The sequence below is a fragment of the Talpa europaea genome (assembly GCF_964194135.1).
Source record: "Talpa europaea genome assembly, chromosome: 9".
NCBI classification, from domain to species: Eukaryota; Metazoa; Chordata; class Mammalia; order Eulipotyphla; family Talpidae; genus Talpa; species Talpa europaea.
Window position 1 is genome coordinate 3,018,157 of NC_140076.1, and position 25,628 is coordinate 3,043,784.

Here is a 25,628-nt window from a genome sequence, read left to right on the forward strand (position 1 = left end):
TTCTGAGGTCTGTGAAAGGGTCTGTTGGGTGCCTCTCGCGGCTTCTGGCAGCGGCTGGCATCTTGGCATCTTGTGAAGCACCTCCCTGACCCCCTGCACCTCTGCTGGCTTCTGTGTGTGCACAAGGACCCGGGCGGCCCTGGCAACGTCACTTTAACTCAGCAATGACCTCTTAAGTGGCCCCTTTCTTAGGTCCTTTCTGGGGCCTGGGGCTTCAAACGATCACACGCCTCTACCTTCTAGGCCAAGCAGCAGCCCCCGGCCTAGGAGACCCCCAGCCTGGGTCTGGGTTGAGGGCTCTGACTGGGGACTCTGCACCCCCAGAGGTCACTTATCGTGGAAGTCCTGTGGCCTCAGCTTCATTCATTCACTCATTCATTCCTTTGCTCATTCACTGAGCACGTACTTACGGGGACAGCAGGAGCCGGGTTCTGCACTGGACCTTACTTTCTAGGTGGAGTTAGACCCCGAAAAAGGGGCAGGGGAAGATTGAAGTCACCTCAAGCGGCCTGAGAGCTATGAGTGGACTGGCACCTGCAGGGCCCTCGCGGGCGGGACTCAAGCTGAGTCTGAGGAAGGGTGTGAAGGACCACAGAGAGTGTCACGGGCCCTGGGGTGACAGAGGCCTGGGTGGGGGTGTGCAGGGGTGAGGCAGGCGACAGAGGAGCCCACCGAGCTGGCAGAGGGCAGAGGGAGGTGTCCCTCTCCAAGCGGAATGCACCATCACGGGTGTGCCTCCCGGTCTGACGCGGACGCCAGCATCAGTTGGACGTCTGGCGGGCACCTCCATGCGGCCCCTGTCAGTGCCCCTTCCCTGTCAGCACCCCTGCTGGGCCACTCCCCACTCTGGCAAGATGTGGCCAGGCCAGCGCTCCTGCGGGGCCTCCCGAAATCAGACCCCCTTCAGATCTCTGATGAGGCCCTGGAGGTCCAGCTTTGAGCTTGAACTGCCCCCAGGGGTGGGGTGATTAGGGGCAGGAACACAAGTGGGGAGGCCTCCAGCGGCCTTGAGCCCTTGTGGTGGGGGAGGGGGGCGAAGGAAGGGAATGAGCCCTAGACTCGGCCTTTGGGGCTAAGACTGGGTGTCTGGGACTTTCCGAGCTCAGGACCTGGCCCAGCCACACCAGCTGCGTTGTGCACATGAGCACATCACTTGGCATCTTGTGCCTTGGTTTCCCCATTTGTAAACAGGGAGGCTCAAATGAATTCTGAGTTCCCGTTGCAGAACATCTCTAGAATTCTGGGGGGTTTGTGGAAGCCCCGGAGGCCTGGCTCACGGGCAAGCGGGGGAAGCAGCCCTGCTCCGGCCACACATACTGGGTACCTCCGCCGCGGTGCAGGCTCTGTGCCCCCTGCGTCCCGCCCGGTGTCTCCCGCTGCCTGCGCCACCACCCGGGACAGCCTTCCGGTTCAAGGCCGGGATGCGTGCGGCTGCCAGTGCTGTGAGCGGGGCGGGGCGGGGACCTGAACTGGCCGTGCCCTGAGTCCCTGGTCTGCTGCAGGCCGGGAGGCAAACAGGAGCCTGCCTCCTCCCCTCCGGCCTCCTTGGGGCCTGGGGGCGGGCAGCAGCAGGAGGGAGGCCTGGCCGGGCTGGACGGTGGCCCGGAGGGAGCGCGGCTTCCAGGGGCCCAGGGTGCCTGTGAGGGCTGCATCTCGAGCGCTTGCTTGATTACGCCACCGAGAGTGGATGTATTTTTTAATAATCTGTTTCCAAAATTAGCCTTTCTGTGTATAGCAGCGATCACAAACAGCAGGAGACACTCTTTTTCACCTGTCAGTGGTCGACGTTTGTTTTCCTTCAAGAGCGTACGAGAGGAGGGTGTGAGACGCAGGGGCTGGAAGCTGGGGAGCTCAGGGCTGGGGGGCTCAGGGCCGCCCCTTGTCCCGGTCCTATGGCTAAGGAGGCGCAGGTGACATCACCCCTCTGCACCTCCAGGTCCTCAGCTGGAAAGCGGCGGTGGTGACAGTGATTCCGGGAACTAGTGTAGGAGTAAAACAGTTGACGGCCACGGGGTCACCTGCCCAGTAACGCTCCGTCTTCCATGGCACACCCCTCCCCGCCGCCGGCTTTGGAAGCTGAGCCCAGCTGTCTGGTCCCGTTGGTCTGAAGTCCTTGTCTTTACCACTTATCCCTTTGCTTTGTTTGTTTTTTTTTTTTAAGATTTATTTATTTATTTATTTATACAAGCGCGGGAGGGTGAGAGAATTCAGCAGAGCCAGAGCGGGGAGCAGAGCAGGCAGAAGGACGAAGTACACTGCTGAGGGGAGCAGCGGGCGGCAGGAGAGGTCTGCCTGCCATGCGGGACCCTCCTCCGGTGGCCGGGGGGCAGCCGGGGATTGATCCGGCGCTGCAGAGGCCACGGGCAGCTTCGCAACCCAGCGCTCAACCGCTGCGCCACCGGGGAGGCCCCACTTATCCCAGGGCTGCTGTGCAGGTGGAGTCAGCACCGTGGTGCCAGGTAGGGCCGAGCTTGGCGGCCAGGAGGAAAGCGGCTCACACCTTTGATTACCTTGTTCATCAACAGGACACGAAGCAGCCAGTCCCGCCTGGGCCAGGAGGTTCTAAGTTTTCCTGGCTGGTCCCACCCGCTCAGGCAGAGTAACTCTCCAACAAGCTGCCCCTCCTCCTCCCACAACAGCGTCCTCCTCCTCCTCTTAGAACAGGCCAGCGCCCCCTGCTCCCCACAGCAGGGTGGGTCCTGCCTGTGCTGCCCACCGCCTCCCACCGTCCAGCTGAAGGATAGACCCAGACTCTGCAGAATCAGGGTCCTGGGAGGCCTTGACTCCAGGAGCTTGGGAGGGTCACCCCATGGCCTCCCAGGCCTCTCTCAAGCCCCTGTCTTTGGAACCCCAGGACTTCACCGGCTCTGCCCTCACCCCTCGTGTTTCCTTGGTGAAGTGCTGACTGTCTGGTTTCTACTCCCCGTTTCTTTCTGGAATCGTCTACATCAAAGTGAGGTCCCTTATGTTCGGCGTTCAACAAGGCTGTGGTGATTAAGCACTTAAATTGATTAATCAAATTTCCTGTGATGAGAACTACTGTCATTCATTAATCTGAGCGGGATTATAAATAAGAGATGGCAGATACAGGAGACGGGCGTGTTGACAGATCGCTGCCGCGGCCTGAATCACAAGCAGGGCCTGCTTCCGGAGGGCTTTGGAGGCAGCAGCCCGGGGACGGAGCTTCCCTAAAGACAAAATTAGACTGAGATTAAAGCATCCCCATTTTAATAAAGAAATAGGCTGAGCTCAGCGGGGGCGGGGAGGTGTGGTTCTGCATACCAATGGCCGTGATTCCTGGTGGCAGATTTGGGGGAGCAGATCTGCCCCAAGCACACACCAAAGTGGTCTGAGGACAGACAGAGCGGCCCTGGGTTCAAATCCCGTCTCCACCGCTCGCCTACTGTGCGCTCTGCTGAAGTTCTTATCTCCCTGGTGAGAGCAGGCAGCTCCGCTGAGGTGTCGCTAAGATGAAGAAAAGTAATGCCTGGGGGTACTTTTTATCCACCTACTGTGAGCTGTGAGCACCTGCTGTGTGCCAGTGCCATGCTGGCATTTTGCAGGGAACAAGGTGGGCGAGGCCCGGCCCTCCCCGCCGGCTCCCCACCCTGGGCAGGTGTTCTTTGGGGAAGGGGAGGGAGCTCCTCCTGGACTCGGGGGCGTCCTACCAGCCGAGCCTCCCACGGCCCCACCTGCCCAGGCGCCATCTTCTCTACCTTGGGGGACTCCGTTAGTCCCTGGTCTTCCTCACCCCTCCCGGACCACGGGCTCCCCGATGTCTGGCTGTGTGGTGCTCCCAGCTCAGGCGCACTGCGTCCCCACCTGGCCAAAGCCACCCGACCCCTAGCCCCCAAGGAGGCCCGTGGCCTCCTGTCATCACCCAGGCACAGGGCGGCGGCCCCGTGTGCGCCATGGCCTGGTGCCCGCCTCCCCCGACCCAGGCCCTACCGCGTCCTCACCCCCATGTGGCTGCTGGCTCGTGGCGACCCAGCAAATGCTGTTGAGCTCATGGGTGCCGAGCCAAGAGCCTGGACGTGCCGTGGAGGTGGTATCTCCACACCAGGGAGAGCGGCGGTGGAGAAGTGCCCAGCCCCGGGCATCCACATGGGCCGAGTCTGGTGAGGAGACCAGACCCCTGGGCAGTGACAGTTACGGGGCTTGGTTTGGCTCTGGCCCTGCCTTCCAGCAGCCCCGGGGACAGGCAGATGATGAGTGGGGGAGCATCTGGACGGGGAGCCCTTGGCAGGGTGCAGGGGCTTTCTGGAAGGGCTGAGGCCAGCACTGGGTTTTGGCGATGCAGGAGCTGGGAACGAGGGGGGCGGGGCCCCCAGCGGAGCTGTGGGCATACACAGCCGCTCCTGCCCCTCAGGTCAGCACACCTGTGCCCCCCCACACCCTGCCCCTGTCTCAGGCAGCCTCTGCGGGCCGGTGCCCCCCAGGCACCAGCCTGGACACCAGCCAAGGGAGCCTCCCGGCTTCTTTCCCTGGGCCTGTGGCTCCCGCCTTGCGCTCCCTCAGCCAGTCCTCGGAGCCCAGGCCTCCGGAGCAGAGCCCTGGCCCTGGCGGCGCGGGTGGTACGGCAGGTCCCCCCTTGGAGGAAACCCACTGGTACTCAGTGAGATTAAAACTATCACTCCTTGCTGAATTGGCCTCTTCCACTGTTTTGCTAAATAATTAAAGACCCCTTATTAAAAGAGTTACCATCTTAAAAATGTCAGCGCTTCATCCGTCATGTCCTTCCTCGGGCAGGCGGCCTGGGGCCGTGTCCGGGCCGCCTGGCTGGGGAGAACCCTTGCTGGGGCACCCGGGGTGGCCTCGAGGGGGTTGGGACGACCCGCTCTGGGCCCAGAGTGGGGGCTGCTGGGCATCAGGTGGCTCGGCCTGGCCCTCTCTGGCACTGCTTCTCCTGCTACCTCTGAGCAGATTCAGAGACTCCAGAGGGAAGGGCTGGCAAGGCAAGGCTGCAGCCACTTTCCACCTCCGCCCAGCCTGTGTTCTGCCCGTGGCTTTCCTTCTTCCGGGCCCAGGCTGGGCTGGGGCGGATCAGCCAGGGAGGGCGTGGTTTCTGCGATGGAGGAGCTCCCCGCGCGCGGAGGGCGGACAGTGGACTGAGCCTGGAGAGGCTGGGAGGTCTCGAGCAGGTGTGCAGAGGGGTGAGGGAGGGCAAGGAAGCACCACATAACTTTGCCCGCGACAATCAGCCCGATCAGAGAAGGGGTGTGTGTGTGGCACCCTGAAGGTCAAACTCAAGTGCACAGAGCTTAGAACAAGGTTCCCCTCAACCCTTCAAACACAAAGCAGCTGATGTAAAGACTTCAGAGTGTGCACTACATTCAGGAGTTCATTCAACAAACAGTTGGCATCTGCTGCATGCCAGAAACCACACCGGGCCCCGAGAAAGAAAATGAGGGCACCTCGTAACGCGCGCGGTCTGGTGGGGGACAGACTCGAACTAGCCCGTGATGCTGAGCACAAGCAGTGACCGCTGTGGCCGCAGAGGGAGGTCACTTCTGCATGTGATGGAGAGGGAGAAAACAGCTAAGCAGGTTTTGAAGGATTCGCCCGGCTGCCCTGGAGACTCAGAGCAGCTTGCGTGACCCGACAGCGGGGCGTGGAGGGACAGCGCCGTGGTGGGAGCAAGGAAAGGACTGGGGAGTGGAGGGAAGGGCCTGGGTCTCCCAAGGGGAGGTCCAGAGTGCTGGGAAATGAGCACTAGAACCTTCTGGAATGATTCAAGCAGGGAAGGAGGCTGCTTGGAGGCGTGATCTCGGCAGGTCCCGTGGAAATGGAAGGCGGCAGAGCGGGTGAGGAGGGGAATTGTGTGGGCTGTGGGCTGTGCTTGAAGGGCTGGTCAGCAGCGTGACCCTACTTTCCCTGGCGGCCTGGGGGTGAGCCCCGCCAGAGCCTGACTCCCCAAGGAAACCATGGCCCTCTAGTGAGGGGGCTGTCCCAAGACACCTCTCAGGGCGGAAGGATTTAGTCACCCCTGGACCAGAAGGCACAGGCCCCTGCAGGGCCGCCAGGCAGGTCAAGGGCTTGACCTTCAGCTGGACCCGACCTTCCGCCACACCCACCCTCGTGTGGGAAGAGTGCGCCACATGGTGGGAATTTTCAGGTCTTCCCAGAAGGTTGTAGCGGCAGGAAGGCCCAGAGCAGCTTCTCTGTGATCGGGCAGACGGGCAAAGGAGAGTCCTGGAGCCCTGGGTGGCTGTTCAGGCTTTTGAGCTTTACCAGGGACACGGCAGGCGGGCGGGGGGCGGGCGAGTCTTCACCCTTTCTGGGCTCTTCGGTGTTCTCTTGTCTCGTTCTCTCTCTTCTGCTCCTGTCCTACTCTTGGTTCCGCTCCCGCGCCGCCGCCCTTATAAGCCCTGTCTCAGCCCAGGTGCGCCCACCTATGCAGGCCCACACCCAATCCAGGTGTCCCCCAGGGGGCGTGCAGGCAGCACCACAGGGATCCATCATTAATGCTAATGGCGGGAGGGCAGAAGAGCCTGATGCTTCCTCGCTTACCCTACGAAGGTGCGAGGTCCCCTTCCAGGAGGAAAGTCTGCTTGCTCTGCTACCGATAGGCCGGTGAGGACCGGGGAGTAAGGCCAGGCGGTCACCCCACCTCCGTCCCGCCGGGGTGCCAGCTGGGCCTGGACTGACACGCGCCTTCGGCGTCCAGCCGGTGTCAGGAAGGGGACTCCTGGCGCCCTGAGCCCCTCCTGTTCCCGCCTCCGCCGGGCCAGGGCCACCGGGTCCCCCCGGGACGAGCTCTTGCTTCCCGGCCTGGAAGGCGGAGGAGCCGCTGGAGAACCAGGCACCCCACAGGTCCCGCAGCTCCAGACGATTCCCAGCTCGCTTCCGCCCACCCGCTCACCTTGCTGTCGGCAAGAGTTAAGTTTTAATGAGAAAAGAATTTCTCTCCGGAATATTGAGTATAATTAAAACTCTGCCGTGGGAAAAAAAAAAAATAAAAAAAAACCAGCAAACACTGAAAGCACCGGAGGAAGTGAGAATGTTAAAGCACAACCCCCATTTTCCTCTCCCTACGACATGGATTATTAAGTCAGGTTTGAAAAAGTTCCTATTAAATATTTAAATATCTCATTAAATATTCATCATCTCAAAAATTGCTTCCTAACAGATCCTTAGGTAAATACAACAATATTTGATCACAAAAGCTGCGAGGCCTGACGGAGGCTCAGAGAGGCCGAGGCTGTCGGGGGCCGGGTTCCCACAGGTGCGGAGTCCCCACCCCGGGTAGCACCCCGGCAGGTGCCTCCCCAGCGGGGCCGCGGGTGGGGCCCAGGGTTTGCGGCTGGACGCTCCGGGGGCAGGGCTGCTGGCGCTGCTGTGCCCCAGTCAGGCTCTGTTGCTGAGCGGCCCCCCTGCACCCACAGGGGCCGGCTTCCCGGGGGGCTGGCCCTGCCCCCGCCGCCATGGGAGGGTCGGGAAGGGACTGTCAGACCCGCCGAGGCTGGCTAGAGACCCCTACGGTCCCTCCTGGGGCAGTGGGGGACTGTTCCCCAAGGCTCTCGCAAAGTGTGCCCTGGCCCTGCCTCCCCTGGCGTGGCTCTCTGGTCCACCCAAGTGGAGTCTCCATGGGCAGCACCTGCTGGGGTCCCCCGCCCTTTCCTGCCTCCCAGGCGCTGAATCTGCGGGAACTTCTCCAACTGGGCATTCCCACCCCAGTGCTGCTGGCGTTTGTGCTGGGTCATTCTTTCTCAAGGACGGGGGTGGGGGGTGGCTGTCTTATGCATTGTAGGGTGTGCAGTAGCACCCCTGGCCCCTACCCACTAGCTGCCAGCACTGGCACCCCACCAGTCAAGCCCCTCTAAAGGGAACCAAACATTACGTGCTCCTGTGGGGCGAAATAAAACCCAGGGCGAGACTGCTGCTGTGCAAACGCTTGCCAAGCTGGGATGGCTGGCAGTGGCGGGGGGCGGGGGGTGCACAGCGGAGGGGGGCTGCAGGCGGGAGGGAGGGGCCAGTCTTGGGGGAAATGTTGCCTGGGTGTGGAAGCTAGTGGGGAGGTGCTGAGCACGGGACAAGAGTTCCCAAGGGGCATCTTCCCTGAAGATATTGGGGTGCTGCCTCCACTCCTCTCCCTGTTCCTCCTCCCTGCCTTGGCCCCCAACCTCACAGAGCCCTACTGGGGGCCAGCAACACAAAAGCCCTGTCCCTCTCCACCCAGGCTCCTGACCACCCCGCAGCCCTTCCCTGACCCTGCCTCCCCCGAGCCCCTTAAAGCCCTTCCCAGACTCATGGGGCAGTGGGGTAGGCGCTGGACTGAGGGGTGCAGTCCTGGACTCTGCTTATCTCCACCGGACCCCAACATTCCCCTCAGTCCTCGACTGAACAGCAGGCGCAGGCCTAGCCTAGAGGTTCACCAGGGGCTGCCCACCTCAGCATACTCTAGTAGTTGGGGGTGTCCCTGAAGCCTCCCCAATATGAATGCAGCACTCAGAGGGCAGGGTCTGCATCATCTTCTCCCTCATAGGGAGAAGGATGGAGCTGATGTGGGGGCCCCAAGACTGGGTTTAAGGAACCACCCTACATCCCGGGCCAGCATTCACCGCTGTGCTGGGGGAGCGGGTCTCACACAACAGACGCTTGGGCCAGGAAAGCTAAGCCATTCACCCAAGGCCACATGTACCATGAACCCAGGCTCCCCCGGCTTCCCCTGGGTAGGCCAGGATGCCACCTAGAGCGCCCGCTGCAGGACAGGCGTGGGCACAACCCAGCCCTGTGACCCTGGCACTTCACAACTGGGACCTCAGGGAACATGGCCCCTCTCTCGAAGCAGCTCCCTAGTGAGAGGGCCCTGGACACCATCGCTGGCACCAGCAGGGGGCGGTGGGGGGGCACCTGCTGGGTAGTTCTTGCCATCCGAAGGCCAGTGTCCTGCTTGGGGAGACGAGCCAAGGGTGAGGTCCCAGGGTCAGCCCGTTGGGGATGCAGCCTGCTCAGCGGCCTCCGGCACTGACTTCGAGGCCATCATCTGCAGGCCGTGGATCCGAGCCCCTAGGGGGTGTGGACGGTCCCAGCCCTCTGTAAGAGGAAAGCTAGTGTAATGGCAGGAGGACACGGAGCAGACGTGTGCATCATCTTCTATGCACACGGAGCAGACGGGTGAAGGAGGAGTCTTGGAGTCCTCAGTGGCTTTTCAGGCTTTTATTGGGATTTACCAGGTACACGGCAGGCAGGGGTGCTGGGGGGCCGGGAGGCTGGGCTCTGCCCAGGCTCTCACTCTACCTGGGCTCTCCAGCGTTCTCTGGTGGCCTTGTTCTCTGCTGCTCTCGTGGTTCTTCTGGCGTCCCCGTGACGCCGCCCTTAGAAGCCCAGTCTCAGCCCAGGTGAATCCCATCTCCATATGCCCACACCCCACTCCAGGTGCCCGCCATCAGGCATGCGTTCGGGACTGCAAGGATCCATCATCTATCCTGATGGCGGGAGGGCAGAAAGCCTGATGCTTTTTCACTTACCCTACAGCCATCCTCTGCGAATTCTGCCTCGTAGGGTCATTGAGGACCATGAGGGGTTGTGGGCCACGGGCCTGCGTGCAGGGATCTCTGTAGGCATCAGCAGCCGGGACACAGACAGAAGTCCAGGGCGATGACCCGGGTGGCTGAGCTGGACCAGAACGTTGACCCCTGCAGCCAGGGGGCCAGCAGGTGCCGAGGCTCCGCCCACCACTGTGGCCTCAGCGCTCTTATTCTTGGCCTTGTGAGCAGCCCAGATGCAGAAGTGGAGACAGGTGGGACTGCATTTCCCGCAGGTGCCCCGGGCAGCAGGCCCCGCCCCTTCCCGCTCTGCCTGGGAGATTCAACGCCGCCCTGTGCAGGTTAGCAGCATATTGGATTCCAACGAGTCATATTTTAACGCTCCGAATAGTTGCAGGCGACAGAAAACCTGTTTCTTTCCCATTTTATACATCCAGGAAATTTGTACCACATGCAGCCTGCATGTCATTACGCACTTTAAAATATTGCATGCTCTCCTGCAGAACCCGCAGATCCATCACACTGCGGATAAAACACGGGGGTGGGGTGTGGGGAGAGAGTCCCTCCAACAGGGCCCCCGCGAGAACAGCTAAATCCAGGGTGCCTGCCTCTTACCAGTAAGAATGGTGCTGCCGCCCCCACCCCTGAGGCTCATCTCCCGGAGGCTGAGGGACAATCTGTTATTTCCCCAGGGAGGATGGGAAGGTGCTTGCTCTGGAGAAGCAGGTGTAATTGCAGAGGCGCGGGCTGGGCATCGTGTTAATGGATGTAGGAGCTGGGGCTGGGCGGCAGTGCGCCATGCTGAGCCTCAGGACCTCCCCCCGACTGTGCTTAGGCTGCAGGCCAGGGAGACCACCCCTCCTGCCTGCCAGCCAGCCCCTTCTCCCCTCCTGGCTCCAACTGCGAGCCGTTTGCATTCATTCTCTGCACACCGCACCTCTCAGAGCCGCGGGGACACTTTGGAAAGCAGATCTCTAAGCTCCAGATTGGCCGTGGCTGCCTGGCCGGCCAAGAACAGCCCTGCCCCTAGGCTCACCCTGCACCAGAGTGGGGGGCTCCTTCCCCGAGGCACCAGCTGGTCCCCCTGGAAACTGCCCTGGGTGGTCTAGACTCTGCCCAAGGGGTGCAGAGGCCAGTAAGCTCCTCCCTGCTAGAACCTCAGACTTGGGTCTCCCCATGCCAGGACTGGGGAGACAGAGAGGCCTGTGAGGCCAGGCTCCTTGAGAAGTTTTACAGTGGGGAGGGAGGCAGCCATTCTTCCCTTCGAGAAGCCTTGTCAGTGCAGGCTCCTTGCAAGCCGGGGGCAGGGCTGGCAGACAGCGGAGTGGGGCGGAGGGGAGAACATCTGTTCACCAGGCCCCAGGGGGGCCGAGTCCCCTGCCCACCCAGATGGCCCATCAGCCCCCAAGTACCTGGCCCAAGTACCTCCTCAGAGCCAGGCTTTGGACAGACATGGCCAGCAGGAGGGGGCGGGTGGAGAGGAGAGGACCGGCAGAGTGGAGAGTCCAGTCCCTGCCTGGGAGGGGTGGACAGCACTGTGGGGAAACTCAGAAACTGGACAGAGTGGACACCAAGGGAAGAGCAGCACCCACTCAGGGGCTGGGACTTGGGCAGCCAGCGCTGGACAGGAGCCATTTGCATGAGCCATTTGCATCTTGGGGACAGGGAGCTCCCCGGATGAGGGCCCCAGAGGACAGGCCTGCTCTGCCTGGCCCCCATGGCATCCCAGCACCTGGAACAGGCAGGCCCCGGCAGGTGAGGGAGCTCAGGTGTCCCCTGGGCAGGGGCTCTCCTAGCCAGGCCCTTTCTCTTCCACCCTCCACGTTCTGGAAGCCGCAGCAGCTTCGCCAGGGATTGGGTGCAGCGGGTCCCGGTCCCTGGCCTGTGCCGGGGCCCCCGTACAGGTTTGCTTTGGTTTATTAATTGAGGTGACATTCACAAAACATGGAATTAACCATTTTCAAGTGAACAATTCCCAGGCGTCTGGTACATTTGCAAGCCTCCATCTAGTTCCAGAATACCCATCACCTCAAAGGAGAGCTCCCGTGCACCCCCAGACCCTGGCACACCTGCTCTCTCCACGGGCTTGCCTATCCCGGCCTCTCCAGACCAACATGTGCTGGCCCTGGCCCCGCACACCAGCCACCACCGCTGCCTCGCGCCCGGCTGAACCAACACTCCCTGGCGAGGCCCCGCGGGCTCAGGTGTCACCCGTCAGGGACAGGTCACGGGCCGCTTCTTCTGCCCTGACTCGGGGGTGCACGTACTGGAGAGGCTGTTTCTGGCCCCTTGGGGACCATCCTCCGAGGCATGGCAACTGCTCGGACATAGGCGGATGATGTTGGGCTCTTTTGAGGAGCGGGCCACGGGGTCTTGGCGAGTTTCAAAGTAGATTTTGACTGGGCTTCCAGCTGGCACTCTGCCAGCTGCGAGGACAGAGGGCACATGCCCTCCCCGGGGCAGGCCAGGGGTGGGTGGCATTGTTGAGAAACAAGGAGAGAGACAGTGGGTGCCACTGAAAGTCTGCACCTCCTCCTGGGGCCGGGGAATGAGGCCCAGGGCAAGGTTTGTGGCAGAGAAGTCTCAAAGGAAGGGCGGTGTCTTGTCCAAAGTGGCACAGCCTCTGAGTGCCAGCCTTTCCAGCTGCACCAGGCTGCTGGTTAGTCACTACCTAAGCCTCACTCGCGTGGCATGGTTATTGCCATTCTGCAGACCAATGCGGCTCGGGGTCCTGGTGACGCAGCCAAGGGGCCTGACGCTGCTAAACGCCTCCCGAGCCCCGGGGCCATCCCCGCTGCACTCACAGGCACCGAGCGGCCCATGAGGCCGTCCCCGGATGCACAGGGGACCTCCACACATGCTCCCAGCACATTTGCTTTCAGGGTACAGGGCAGGGCTGGGCGGACCCCGCTCGGAGCACCCCAAGACCCCAAGTCGTGGCTCTCGGCCCATCCCGGCCTCTCCTTGGCCGGGATCTGCCCTGCCGGTGACGGTGGCAGGCGTTTCTGACCTGACCCCAGCTGGGTGGCCTGGCGTGGGGCGTCCTCTCCGCCCAGCACTCTGCCCTGCTGCCCTCTCTCTTGTAGGGATGGTTTTGTGAACTTGCGAAAAAATCAGGAAAAGGCCGGTCCCCCCTGTCCAGTCCATTAATTCTGCATGCTCAGGCCCAAATTAACCTTGGCAAGACTTGGAGAGGAGAGAGTAATTCTAACCTTAAAAATCTGCTGATTAAAGCTGGTTTCAGGAATTCGATTCCACTTAATGTCTTGGCGGGGAGCCCAGCCGCGCATTAACAGAGCCACAGACTCGTCCTGGCATTTCCCTTCACCTTCTTCATAAACAAAACCCCATCCCTGTTTTAAGCAAGTGTCCTTCCCCGGACTCCCTGGCCACGTCAGCTGCGCGTGGGGACCGGAGGGTGTCAGCCGCCTGGTGGGCCGTGCCGGGGGCGGGGGCCGAGGGATTCCAGCGGCTCGGCTCGGAGAGAGCTGAGCAATCACAGCCCAAGGCCCTGGACGCCCGGCCTGGGGGCTCCCAGCCCCTGAGTGCCAAGCAGGGCGGGCGCTAGAGAGAGGCCGGTTCCCGGGCAGCCCTGGCCTTTGTGCCGTCCAGAATGGCCTCTGGGGGCTCCGGGAGCTGCCCCTGCATCTTAAGCCCCTGTGGGGGGTGACCCTGGAGAGGGCCGGCTCCCTGGGTAACCCCTGGCATCCCAGGACACAGCTGGTCCACAGAGGCCCAGGTCCTGCCACTGCTGACACAGGCAAAGGCCGTTGAGAAGCAGTGGTCTGAGCAGGCCGCGGGGCAGAGGACGTCAGGCAAGAGGAACCCGCTGGGCCCATTTTCCTCATCAGGGTCCTGGGTGCAGGGGCACCTGGTGCACGGGGCGGGGGTGAGGGGCCTCAACAGCTCCTGGTAGGAGAGGGGAGGAGAGGCCAGAGGCAGATGGGGCCAGTATAAACTGTTTCCAGAAGATTCCACCCACTTGGCACAGCTCCAAGAAATAGGTCTTTGAAGAAAGAAAGGAAATTTCGCGTCTGTATTTATTATTTATGCCCAGCACTTTAAGGAAGTATTTGAGATATAAACAACCGAGGTGTCGAGAGAGTCCACAGGAACCCAAGAAGGCGGGACAGGGGAGCGGATGCCCGGCTCAGCCAGGGGAGAGGGGTGGCGTGGCCCTCAGGCCTCGGGGACCAGGGACCAGGAGCAATTCCTAAGACACGGAAATGACCCGGGGCTGGTTCCCCCAAGTGGAAGGCGATGCAGGGCACTGGGAGGGGTGGGGTGGAAGAGCCCAGTTGGACTGGCTGGGGCCCTGACAGGGTGGCCAAGGGCCTAGGCTGGACCCCAGCAGAGGCTCCTCTGGGTCATGAGCCCAGAGGCCAGGGAGAGTGGACCGCTGCCCCCCAGCACCCCCACCCCGGCCTCTGGACTGAGATTCATGCCTTGGGTCCGCTCCTCTAAATCTAAATTTACCTGATTATCAATTTTCAGCTATTATCCCATTTTATGCCCACTAATTTATGAATCCTGGCACCCCCTGAAACAATAAAGCTGAAGCTCCAGGGATTTGATTTATATCTTCAAACATGATTTTTATGCCTTTTTATCTAAAAATTCATTTAATTTTTATTGGGCTCCTCACTCATGTCGTGGTTAGGTGGTGGTGGCTTTATTTGGAGGTGCTGGGGAGGGGGCCTGTGAGCCAGGGGGGCTTGGGAGACAGAGCCCAGGGGCCCAGCGGGGCTGATGCTGGCGGTGGCCCCGGTAGGGCTGTCATCTCTCCGGTCCCTGGAAGAGGCCAGCGGTGAGGGGTCTCTGCTGGCCATTTCCCCTCCAGGTCCCTTTCCAGCTGCTCAAGGGGCCTGTGCTATAACAATGGCCTGGAACTTTCTGTGGCGATGTTGGGGAGCCTCCAGCCTGCAAACTGAGGTCCCTCACCCTGTGGTCCACCCACAGGGTTTCTCCCTCTGCTCACCGGCACCCAGATGCCTCCTCCCTCCCCCCCCACCTAGTGCCCACCTGCCCTCCCCCCGGCAGAGCTCCCACCTGGAGGTATCCTTGGCCCTCGCTGATCTCCCCACCCCAGAGTGCCCCCTCCCCTGAGTTCCTGACGATGCAGGGGCCCCAGAACTCACCTGTCCCCAGGGCAGCCACTCACAGGGTTTTCTACAGGAGGACACCACCTGTCCCAGGCCTGCTGGCACCACCTCGATCTGGCTCTCCCCCATATTAGAGCAGAGGGGTTGCCAGTCTCACGAGTTCAGTGCCTTCCCATTGGTTCCTCTCTGCCCCTCCACCCCTGCAGCTCCGAGGCTCCTGCCTTCACAGCCAGCCTGGGCCGCCCGGTCCCGTGTCCCTCCAGGGTGCGCCAGGCCTCTGCCCAGGGAAGGGGCTGGACTCCCAGAGGCAGCACCCAGTTCGGATCCCAGCACTGGCATGTCTGTGACCTTGGGTGAGCTGTCAACAGCCTCAGCTGCAGAGAGATTGGTTACCCCTAGCTCCGAGCTCGGGGGAACACCCCATTCATTGGCCAGAAGCCCCATTTCACGTCCTGGAAGAGCAGCACATGGGTGCTGGGCTGAAGAGCAGCCCCCTCCCAGCAGGAGGGATCCTCAAGACCTCCTGGAATGAATCTTTGGGATCCTGTCTGCCTGCCTGGAGGAGGCCCCAAGGAAGTTCAGGGCTCAGGCGTTGCTTCCGCGGGAGACCCTGGTCCCACTGGGCAGCCTGAAATTGACCAGGGTTGGCATGTTCCTGTGTGACCCCCGGGTGTCTGTGGGGGGGGCCCCAGCCAGGCCCCTTGCCATCAGCTTGGCTCCCTTGCTGTCTGGGCTCAGGCCCCTGGGTGGCAGGGCCTGGGTCCCCTGGGTGGCAGGCAGGCCCTGGGCTGCTCTGGGGATGCGCTGCAGATTGTGGCAGGCAGGAGGCCGCTGGGGGCCCAGTCACTGATGATCTAATGTTCTGGTTCCCTCCTGTCACCCAGCCCCGGAGGCCGAATCAGGCTGCAATCCATTTAGCTCAAACTAATTTTAAAGCAATTCACTATTTAACAAGTTCTGAGCCCCAGTGCTTTTGCAGGCAGCATGTGAATTGAATCATTTGCTCTAATCTTGGATTAATACAAACCCAATCCTTCAGCGAGGCCTGCCCTGGGAGAAGCCCCGGACTTCACCCTTCACTTTGGAGGAAGGCGGGCTTTTCAGAAGGCCGGACTCCGGGCGTTGGTGGGCGCCTGCGTGAGGCTGCAGGGACGGGCCTGCTGGGGGGAAGCTTTGGGGCAGACAAGGATGGTTGGATCCTCGCCCTCCTGGCCGTGTGAGCTTGGCCAGAGTGCTGCCTGCTGCGCCTTGGCCTGCCCCGGATGCTCTGTGCAGGGCGAGGTGGGACTGGAGACAGAGGCCAGAGGAGCTCTGTCCGCACACGAGGTCCTTCTGTGCCTCTCGGGATGTTTCCGTTTCCTGGGTGCTTGGGGAGCAGCGGGGTTGCTGGGATCTTGCTGCCTTGTGCTGACTTGGGGGACTCTGGGAAGTGCTGGAGGGTTTTTGCTACTACTGGGGCTTCTCCCGATGGTCATGTCAAAGCTGGGACCCTGCAGCAGTGAGGGTCCCAGGGTGGACCCACAGCGGCGAGAGCCCTCCCGGTGCTGTGACCCCAAATCCAGGAGAGATCAGAGTGACAGACCCCGCCGCCTGTCCTAGGAAAGCAGGAGGCCCAGGCTAGAGAGATGAGAGAGACAGAGCGAGGGAGGGAGGGGAGTTCCGGCCCCGAGCCTGCTCTTGGGCCTTGCGTTCTCGGAGCTTCCCGTGTCCTTGCAGGAAATCGCCTTCAAATGCTTGCTGGGCCAGCGCGGAGGCCAGAGCCGGACAGTCAAGGCTCTGCTCCAAACGCAAAGCCGTCTGCCCACCGGTCATTACGGCCCCGTGGGGGGGTCGCGCCGGCGGGGGGGCCCGCGTGGAGGTGCAGACCTGCCAGCCACGTCCTGCGCCGGGAGCATGGGGGGACCGTGGGTCGGGAGGGCTGGTGTCCGCCGCGCCCGCCCTCGCGTGTCCACCTGATCTGATGTCTTCCAGCCGCTGCCCAACAGGAGACCCTGACTCACCCTTTGGAGGCATCACAAGGCCACTTCCTCTTCGGTGGCTTTGCTGTCTTCAGCCTCCCCGGGCCCCGCCGCCCCCTCCCGGGCGCCCTGCCCTGATGGGGCTCTGGGCTTGCTGGCGTGCGCTCTCCCAGGAGCAGACGACGCCAGCACCTGTGCAGGGAAACCGGCTCACGCCTGCGTCTTACACGGGAGCCGCGGCCGTCCAGGTGCCCTTGGCCGAGGGCGCAGCTGTCCCGCCTGCGCCTGCTCCGCCTCCCGCCTTCGCAGCCCACAAAGCTCTGAACAAATGGCCTCGGCCCCCTCGTCACTTCAGAACAGGATTAAATCCTCTTCGGGGGATTTCCCTTCCCCTTCTCTTATCTCTTTGGCTCTGTCACCTTTACCCCCTGAGACATTCATGTGGGCCTCAGAGGCAGGTGTGAGAGATAAACCACACCCTTGAAAGCCCCTTTCGTGCCGTGCGGAGACCAGTGGGGGAGAGGGGAGGCCCGAGGGAGCCCCAGCCAGGCCAGCGCCAGCCCCTGCCCCCAGCTGCTGCCAGACGAGGGCAGGCTGTCTGCAAAGGAGCGAGCAGAGGGACCCCGTAAAGACAATGACGGGGTGCTGACAGCACCCTCACCTCAGGACACAGCAGGTGTTGTCTGTGTGTTATGGGGAGACTCACAGAGGAGGAGGGCTGGGGAGCAAGCTTTCCATCACCCCTGGGGTGCTGGGGGACACTCTAGTCTGGCCTGGGTGCAAAGACAGAGGTCGATCTTCAAACAGCCCTACTCCCCCAAGGCGCCACCCCAAAGGTCCGACCTCCCCAAAGTCCCCCCTGCACCGCCTTCCCTGCAGCACTGCTGGCTTCCCCAGTCCCGGCACCCGGGGTCTCGAGCTCCAAGAGTCCCCACCGAACACGGCGCACAGGTCCCCACTGCTGTTCTCTAGAGCCGCCGGGACCAGTGGGGCTTTCCGTGATGACAGAATGTTCCAGACCACCCTACAGGGTAGCCACTCACCACTTGCACCCGTGGAGCCTTTGACGCGACCGAGGACCCGGCATTTCCATTTTATCTCATTTGTCTTGACTTGAACTTGAACAGCAGGTGACTGTCCTGCCTCATCTCACTGGATCCCGCCCAGTTCACAGCATGAGGTGCTGGTTCCATTCGCCAGGGAGTCGGAGAGGGTGCTGTTGGTGATTTGGGGGCGCTGGCCTCTGCGGCGCCTTCCTTGCCTGCCCTCGCGTGCACCTCACGCACACTTGTGAACAAAGCGTGGCTTTTTCATTTTTCACTTTTTTTTTTAAAGTTGTATTTATTTATGCATCAAGAACTGGGGTGCAGGCCAGAAGTGCAGGAGGTGAGAGGATTCACCAGAGACAGAGTGGGGAGCAGAACAGGTGGATCTACTGAAGTACACTGCGGAGGGGAGCAGCGGGGAGACAGGACAGGTCTGCTGCTGTAGACAGGAGCTACCATGTGGGTAGCTCCCTGGCCGGGGATCAAACTTGTGCTGCAGAGGCTGCAGAGAGCTTGACAGCGCTGTGTCTTTAACCCCTGCGCCTCCAGGGAGGCCCCGGCTTCTTCACTGTCTAATGGTCGGGGCAGCCCAGAAGAACGTGCACGATGCGCAAAATGATGTAAAATGCTGTGAAGTCCGCGTCTCGGGATCTGGGCGTGACAAGTTCCCAGCAGAGGGGGCAGGGACAGCAGAGGCTGCTGGCTCACCGGATAGCTGCTGCCTGACCCGTGATGGGGGCCAGACTACCGAGGTGAGACAGCATGTGTAAGACCCCTCACCCCCGGGGGTGCTTCGGGGCCTCCCCCACTGACCAGGTCAGGGAAGGCTTCCTGGAGGAGGTGCCCCTGGGATGTGCCTGCTGGGGGCGCTGAATGAATCAACCTTGAGATGGGACACCCCTGAGGGTGGGTCAGAAGGGAGTGCCCTGCTCATAGTCGCACCCCAAAACCCCAGCCCGCAGACTTCACTCAGCACGGGAAGGTTCCCGTCATTGACCCGCCGAGGCCGTCGGTCTGGAGCCTGACCAGCCCTGGGCAGCTGCGCCCGCAGGGAGAAGCCCCTGTGAGCCGCCGCAGCCGCCACCCCCCTCAGAAGTCCCCTCTCTGCATGGGAAGCACTTGCTTTGAACTGAAGGGGGCGCGTGTTTCCTCCCGGTTTCCCTGTAATTTTATCTTTCCTTTTCATTTAAGGGGAAAAAAGCCCCACCGTGTCATAAAAGCAATTTCGAGAACTTCAGAAAGAAGTCTCCCTTGCTCGGCGGTCACGCTGCAGGGAAGTGTCAGCCTCGCTCTCCAAATATAACTAATTCGAAAGTTGCTCTCGTCTGCGGCCGGCGTCTCCCCGGGTGTCCTGTGACGGCGCCTCTTTCCCGTCTCCTTTCTGGGTGTCCACACTTGAACGAGGGGCCCCGGCATCCCCCACACGTGTGCGCACGCACACTCACAGTGCACCCGCCGGCCCCTGGTGGGACTGACCCCCAACCACATCTTGTCCTCAGAGGGATCCCCGAGGGCCCCCCCAAGCCTGGCCAGCAAGCAGCAGGGGTTTGCACAGCGCAGGTCGCCGCCGACAGACCCGTCTGGTGGCGGCTGGAGCTGGGCCACAGCCTCGGGCCGCACCGCGCGTTCAGCCTCCCGTTGGCTCGATGGCGCCATCACCCCGGCCAGAAGTGGGCAGGAGGGCGCTGAGCCAAGACCGTGGCGGCAAAGGGAGCCGCAGGTGGCCTGGGGGAGCACGGGGCCCCGGGCGGCTTGGAGGGAGAGATGACCGTGACCCCCAGGTCGCTGACCCGCTCGGCTGTGTCTGCGCTGCAGGCATCTGTCAGGGCAACGCCCTCCGGGGCCTCTCCAGCGGCCTCCCCCGAGCTGAGATGTCCAGATGCCGCCGCTCCCAGCCCAGACGAGCCCAGTCTGCACGTGCTGTGTGCTGCGTGTCTCCACCTGGAGGTCTCTCGAGCCCCTCAAGGTCGCCAAGTAGAAATTTGAAGTCAGCCCTCCCCCAGCGGTCCACCGCACCCATGTTGCTGTCCAGATGACCAGGGCGGCCGTGTGCCCAGCTGCCCAGCCAGACAGCCGGGCATCGCTCTCGTTTCTCTGCACTCACCACCGCTGCGGCCATCGCGGCCCCCTGGCCGTCCTGCCGGTCAGCAGCAGGCACGTCTGGCCTCCCCAGTGGCCCCTCCTCTGGACTCCAGCTCTCATAGGGCAGTTGCCGGAAGCCTCCCCGCCACAGGGAGGGAGCAGCAGTCAGTGGGAAAGGAAGCTTCGCGCTTTAAGATGGGACGTCGAGTCACTTTCAGGACGGCGTCAAGTCCATGACCAAGGCCCGAGCCTTCAGAGCAAATATTCAGTGTTCGCTGCTGGGGGCCTTTGCTAAACCAGAGCTGGCTTCCTGGGGCCCCTCTGGGACGGCTGTGGGCCACCTTCATTCAGAACACCTGTGGCCCCCAGCCCTGGGAGCTCCCAGGGCGGGGAATACCCAGAGCCCGGTGGGGGTGGGGGTGCTGAACAAGGTGATGGGAGGGACCAGTCCCCTCAGGCTTTCTCAGTCCTTGGGGAGCTTGACCTCCCTCCTGTGATGCTATTTGAGCTGGCTCGCCCTTGTAGGGGGGCTGCCCCACCCTCTCCCCCCCTCCCATGCTGAGACCACAGACATCACATCACCAGGGTGGTTTGAGCAATATCTAAAAATAAAATAAATAGGTTTGGAGTGAGGCCCCGAGGGGCCCTCTGATTAAAGTGCGCGAGGCTTGATGTGGAAATGGCCATTTTTCTTTTTAACATCTGTCTGCTTACTTGGACGGTTCTGGGACGTTCTGGGGAGGTGTGTTTGCCGGAGAACAAGAGACAGAGTGGTGTTGGGGTGACCCAGGGGACAGCGGGCTGTGCTTCCTTCTTCACGGGCCTGCACAGAATGGACTCACAGGCGGGTTCGCTCAAGTCTCGTGATTCCTGCCTGTGGTTCGTGGTGCTGCAGTGAACAGGCAGGATCGAGTGGGGGAAGGCCTTGTACATCAGCCGTGTTCTTTGCAAGTTTCTAAAAAACATGGTGGAAAGAGACAGGTGACGAGAAGTCGTGGCAAACTCTCCCAGGGCATGAATACCTGCGAAGAGCAGATGCGGAACCTTTTATTTCAAAGGGACAGGAGAGACTTCTCGCCACAATTTATGTCTCCCTGCATTTGGCTCATTGCATGAGTAAAAGTAATGAATCTGCCCACGAGAACATGCAAATTCGAAGGGAAAAGAGCAGATTAATGTTGCAGGTAGGTCGTTCATTCATTGCAACCAAATGCTCACAGAAAGTGTTCAAGTGTGAGTCTCCTTCAGCAGAAGGAGTGAGTTATCAAAAGTAAAAATAAGCCTCTGTATATTGAAAACCAAAAAGTCAGGAAAGAATATTGCCTTCTTAATAAGAAACACATTTTGTGGGCAAGAATTGCAAGGGAATCGTTTAAATTAATTTCCGCTTTGTTTGTTGGGTTTGTACAGAGCTCAAGTCCCGGCGGACAGAAATCTGTAAAAGTTCTAACATATTGGAAATCTGATTTCCTTGCAGCCAGAAGCCCATAGTCCAGAATGATTTCTCTTTCCACTCTGCTAATCAGACAGGCAGGACTCACATGCACTCCTAGTCCAGGCAAATCACACACTTGGTCTTTTTGGAGGTGTAAAAAAAATATACGTGTAAAAGCCTTGGGATCAGAGCTGCTGGCCTTTTCTCTCTGCGGAGCTGGTGTCGGGGGCGTGGGGAGTGTGGTGAGGGTGAAGGGAGACTGCCCATCCTTGTGCTAAGAGGCCCCGGGGCCCTGCTTTTCTCTCTGCCCCACCCTTCAGGAACTCGTGCTTTGGGAAGCCAGGGGAACGCTGAGGAGACCATTCCAATGTGTTTTGGAGGCTGTCAGGGCAAAGCAATTCCTCTTCCCACTCACACTCTTGGGGTTCGGTTGCAAGAGGGACCTGATGAATTGCTCTCCTCCTCAGAACCCTTTCTCCACTTCTGCCTACAGTCAGCCCCGACACTGCCCCGTGCCCACAGGCACAGCCTGCAGGGCCCCCTGCTCCACTCGCTGGCCAGCTCCACCCACCGGGGTCTGTGCCCTCCTCACTGTCCACCCACACACCCCTCCTGGACTTCAGCTGCCACCCCACCTTATTCTCCAACCTGGCTTATTCTCCAAAGCCAAAACCATCTGCACGGGGTGCATGTTTATACTTAGAACACACACGAATATATGTATAAGTGAGCAGGCTACAAACCAGAAAGAAGGAAATGCACAAGGGACCTCTTGGGTTCTGGAGGTCAGTCCTACGAAGTCCGTCCCTTCTCCACCCCACTGCCTCGGACCTCCCAGCGGTCAGAGCACCTCGCCAGATGGTGATGACCCTCTGGCCGGGAAAGATCTGGAGTGTGTGTGTGATTGAGTCGATTCTGGAGCTTTCTGTCATCCCTGCCCATATACCATGGGTCTGGGTCCTATGATGAACTCCAGGTTAACTCCCAGCCTCTGCAGCTATAGGCAAACACCATGGCGATGGGCGTCCCCCTGGTCCTTGGGTCTGGGCTCTCCCATGCCCCCACGGCCCCAGGGGTGAGCACCCCAGCTGTCCATCCTATCGCGAGGCTGCAGCCTGGGTCCCGCAGCGGGAGGCTGCGCTCGTGCCCCAGGCCGGCGGCAGTCCTGGGGCCCTCTGCTCCCCTCTGTCGCGCCGTCTTCCTCCTTCCTTTCCTCTTTCCAACTGAACTCTCGTTTTCCTCTCTCCCTAGTGCTTGTACGGCTGCTATGTCCATTCCTCCATCATCCCCACCTTCCACCGGAGGTGCTACTGGCTCCTTCAGGTAGGTGGCCGGGCCTTATTCTTCCTCTGTCTCCAGTGCTGGGGAAGGGTCTGCGGGGCGCGCGTGGGCGCGGGGCTCCTGCGTGTGAGGGAGCCGCGGCCTGGGCCGAGGCCCCTGGTGAGCGTTCCTGGAGGGATTTTGGCATGTGGTGTCGGGGCCAGCTGCGGGGCTGACCTGGGGCAGGGTCGGTGCCCAAGAGGCAAGAAAGCCTGTGTGTGGTGCAGGCGGGGGGGCTTGTCCTCGCCCCGCCCAGGAGAAGGAATGAACCAGGTGCTTTCAGGATGCCTGTTTTCTCGGCATGAGGAAAGAAAGAAGGTTGAGCATCCGCCCCTGACTGGGCAGAGCCTGTTGACCGAAAGTACATTTTCCCGGTGGGTTCGTCCTGCGCGCGTGTGGCAGTGCACTTCTGGAGACGTGCCAGGTGCGGTTGGATTGATTGGGGCTGGCTTTGGGGGGGTCAGTGAAGAGTTTGGGGTCGATTTGTGATGTCTGCCGTGAAGCTGATGGAGAAATAGGAAGTGCCGGGTCACCAGACACCAAGGGGCGGTGGCGCCTGATTTCTGTCCATGGTGCTGCTCTGTCGTCTCTGTCCATGGTGCTGAGCACAGCCCAGGCTTCCCAGCTCTTGTAGGTCGGTGGTTGCGGTCGTCCTGCGTCATGGAGGGTACTGATATGGGAATGGGAAGGTCTGAGGGATCCACCCCGTCAGGCTGGACCTGAGTCCTTTTAGAGCTTGTCCTCAAATCTCAGCGGCCCTCTAGAACCCAGCCCCGCTGGGCTTGGCAGCATCCCCTCAAATTCTTCCCACTGCTTCTAGGATGTGCTGCCTCTGGCCTTTCCTACAACTTTCTGCATCCACTGTTGTTCAAATTAGCCAGGCCCTGGGCCACGGTGGTTTGGGGGTGTGGTGGGGAGAGGCTATGCAGGTAAGATCCAGCCCAAGGCGATTGCATGTGTTCAGAGAGAAGATGATCGCGTGTGCCATGGACAGTGGAGACTCCCAGGGAAGGTGGCCTGGAAGGTGCCTTTGGGGTCCACAGCCACCTCAGTGTGGACGCCCAGGCCCACACTAGATTAGGGCCTCCGCCCAGCTGTAACCAGACCACAACCACCTTTCCGTTCTCCCTCAGTTCCCAGAAATAATTGTCTATGGTTCAGCAAGTTCATTAGCAGATGACATGCGAGACTGTCCGAGGATGTGCTGATTTGCAAAGGCATCGCTTCCTGGACGCCTTGCCCTGTTGTCAGTTTCCCTGGGGCTGTGTCTCTTGGAGGCTGGCGTGGCTGCACCTGTTTCTCTAATTGCTCAGTCCTGTGTCCTTGTGAAAAGGGCCTTCAGCACGGTCATGGGATGGCACTGTCCATGGCATGTTCACAGCAAGGGCCCAAGGCACGTCTCCCTGGGTAGCAGGTTTTCGGCCACACCTGGCTGCAGGTGTGGAGCATGGCATTCCACCTGAGAGCTGAGATCTGGGGGGAATCACAGTCTGTCACCATGTCCCCATGGTCACACTCAGGTTGCCAGGGAAGCATTTTTATCCTGAGCAGCCTGCAGCCCCTGAAACTCGCTCCTGAGCCTCCCAAGATCCTGGTCCCATTTGGGCCTTTTCCCTTTTCAGTTTTCCTGCCCCCACAGGACACCTCTCGGGTCCGCCCTGCAGTGGAAGCAGCACCCCAGCAGCTGGCTGCCTACCAGTCTGGCAGCCCAGCTGTCTGTCCTCAGGGCTGCTGCCTCTCCTCCAGGCCTGTGCTCCTGCACCCACACCTCTGCCCGCCCCTCTCATCCCATCACGCTCCTGTGGCTTTTTAATTCCACTAAATTTCTCTTCCCGGGATCCCGCAGCATCATCGGGCAGCCATGGGTCTGAGCTCATTACTCCCCAAGCGGGATTCCACCCACGCAGGCCCCCGGGTCAGATGCCTCGTAGACTCCGCTGCTCCCGCCCACCCGCCCTCCCACCCACCCGGCATCTGGGGCCAGGTGCGAAGGAGGAGGGGTCCTGCTCCCCTGTCCCTGCCCTCCCCTCCCTCATGCTTCAGTCCCCACCACTGTGCTCTGGAGGTACAGCTGGGGTGGCACCTTCCAGTTACCTTGTTACCTTCCAGTTGGCTGGCCCTGCGCCCTCCACCCCGAGGCCAGTGTCACTGGATGTGGCTACTTCTGGGCCAAGTCAGGCCTGTTTGCTCTGCCCATTTGGGGGTAGAGGGCATGGTCACCCCACCCCTCCCTTCCGGGTCCTCAACTATCACTGTTGTTTCTGGGAGTGGGTGACGCAGCGCGGACATCGCAGGTGTGAGGCCCCAGATCCCAGTGGACACTGGGCAGTAGGAGGCCAAAGCAATTAGAGCAGAGCACGTCGGCCCGGAGCTGGGGAGGCCGCGGCAGCCGGCAGCCGGCGCTGCTCAGGGCAATTTGTTCTGGTGCTAATTACAACGCCAGCATAATGACGGCGTGGCCAGGTTTAATTTCTCTGATATTAAATGGAAAAGAAGCGGTGAGACGCTGGCCCAGATGGAAATTAGCCCACATTTGTCTCTGACACCGATGACCAGGAAGGATGGGCTGGAGGTGATGGCGTCACCACGAGAGACAAGGCGGGGCTGCCTCAGGGCTGACCCCGGACAGAGCACCGGCTTCCTCTGCAGCCAGACCGTGAGGGCCGGGGCCCTCTGTCTCCCAAAAGGCCAGCGCAGAGTCCCACGGGGGAGGGACCTGCACGTCCTGTGGCCCAGGACTGGGGATGAGCAAGCAGGTCAGACCCTGGGGGGACAGGCTCCCGCCCCTGCAGGGAGGACACAGCTGACCAGCGCTTCAGGTTTTCAAGTCACTGGCTTTCTGGAGAGGATGTGCTTGTTCTCTCTCTCTCTCTCTCTCTCTCTCTCTCTCTCTCTCTCTCTCTCTCTCTCTCTCTCATAAACATTTTATTAGAATGTGAACAAGTACCTGGGCAAGGAACCAAACCTCCTCCTAGAGTGAGAGCACCAAGGGCTGTTTAGCCTTCGATGCACAAGGTTGTGGCCACGGCTGCCGGGCCCGTGAGGTCACCTGCCCGGGTGGCGTCTCAGGCTCAAAGCCACTCTCAGGCCAGGTGACCTGAGCTCACGCCACTTCTCCAACTGACTCAGGACCTTGCGGGGATTTGCTCCATGACCTTGGGAAGCCCCCTCTCCTGGCACACACACGTCCTCTGGTC

The 25,628-nt window shown here is 61.0% G+C and overlaps 1 protein-coding gene across 9 annotated transcripts in view; it reads left to right on the forward strand.

The window, feature by feature from the left end:
• Positions 1-25,628, forward strand: part of CAMTA1 (calmodulin binding transcription activator 1) — a gene marked incomplete at both ends in the record, with an annotated part of 637,202 nt that overhangs the window by 432,859 nt on the left and 178,715 nt on the right. For 8 of the 9 annotated variants that reach the window (XM_084243539.1, XM_084243542.1, XM_084243546.1 and 5 more), the window contains one exon: positions 22,363-22,434. The exons of the other annotated variant lie outside the window; for it this stretch is intronic. In XM_084243539.1, the coding sequence (XP_084099665.1) occupies positions 22,363-22,434 (72 nt within the window). The remainder of the gene's footprint in view (positions 1-22,362; positions 22,435-25,628) is intronic. 9 annotated transcript variants of the gene reach the window in all.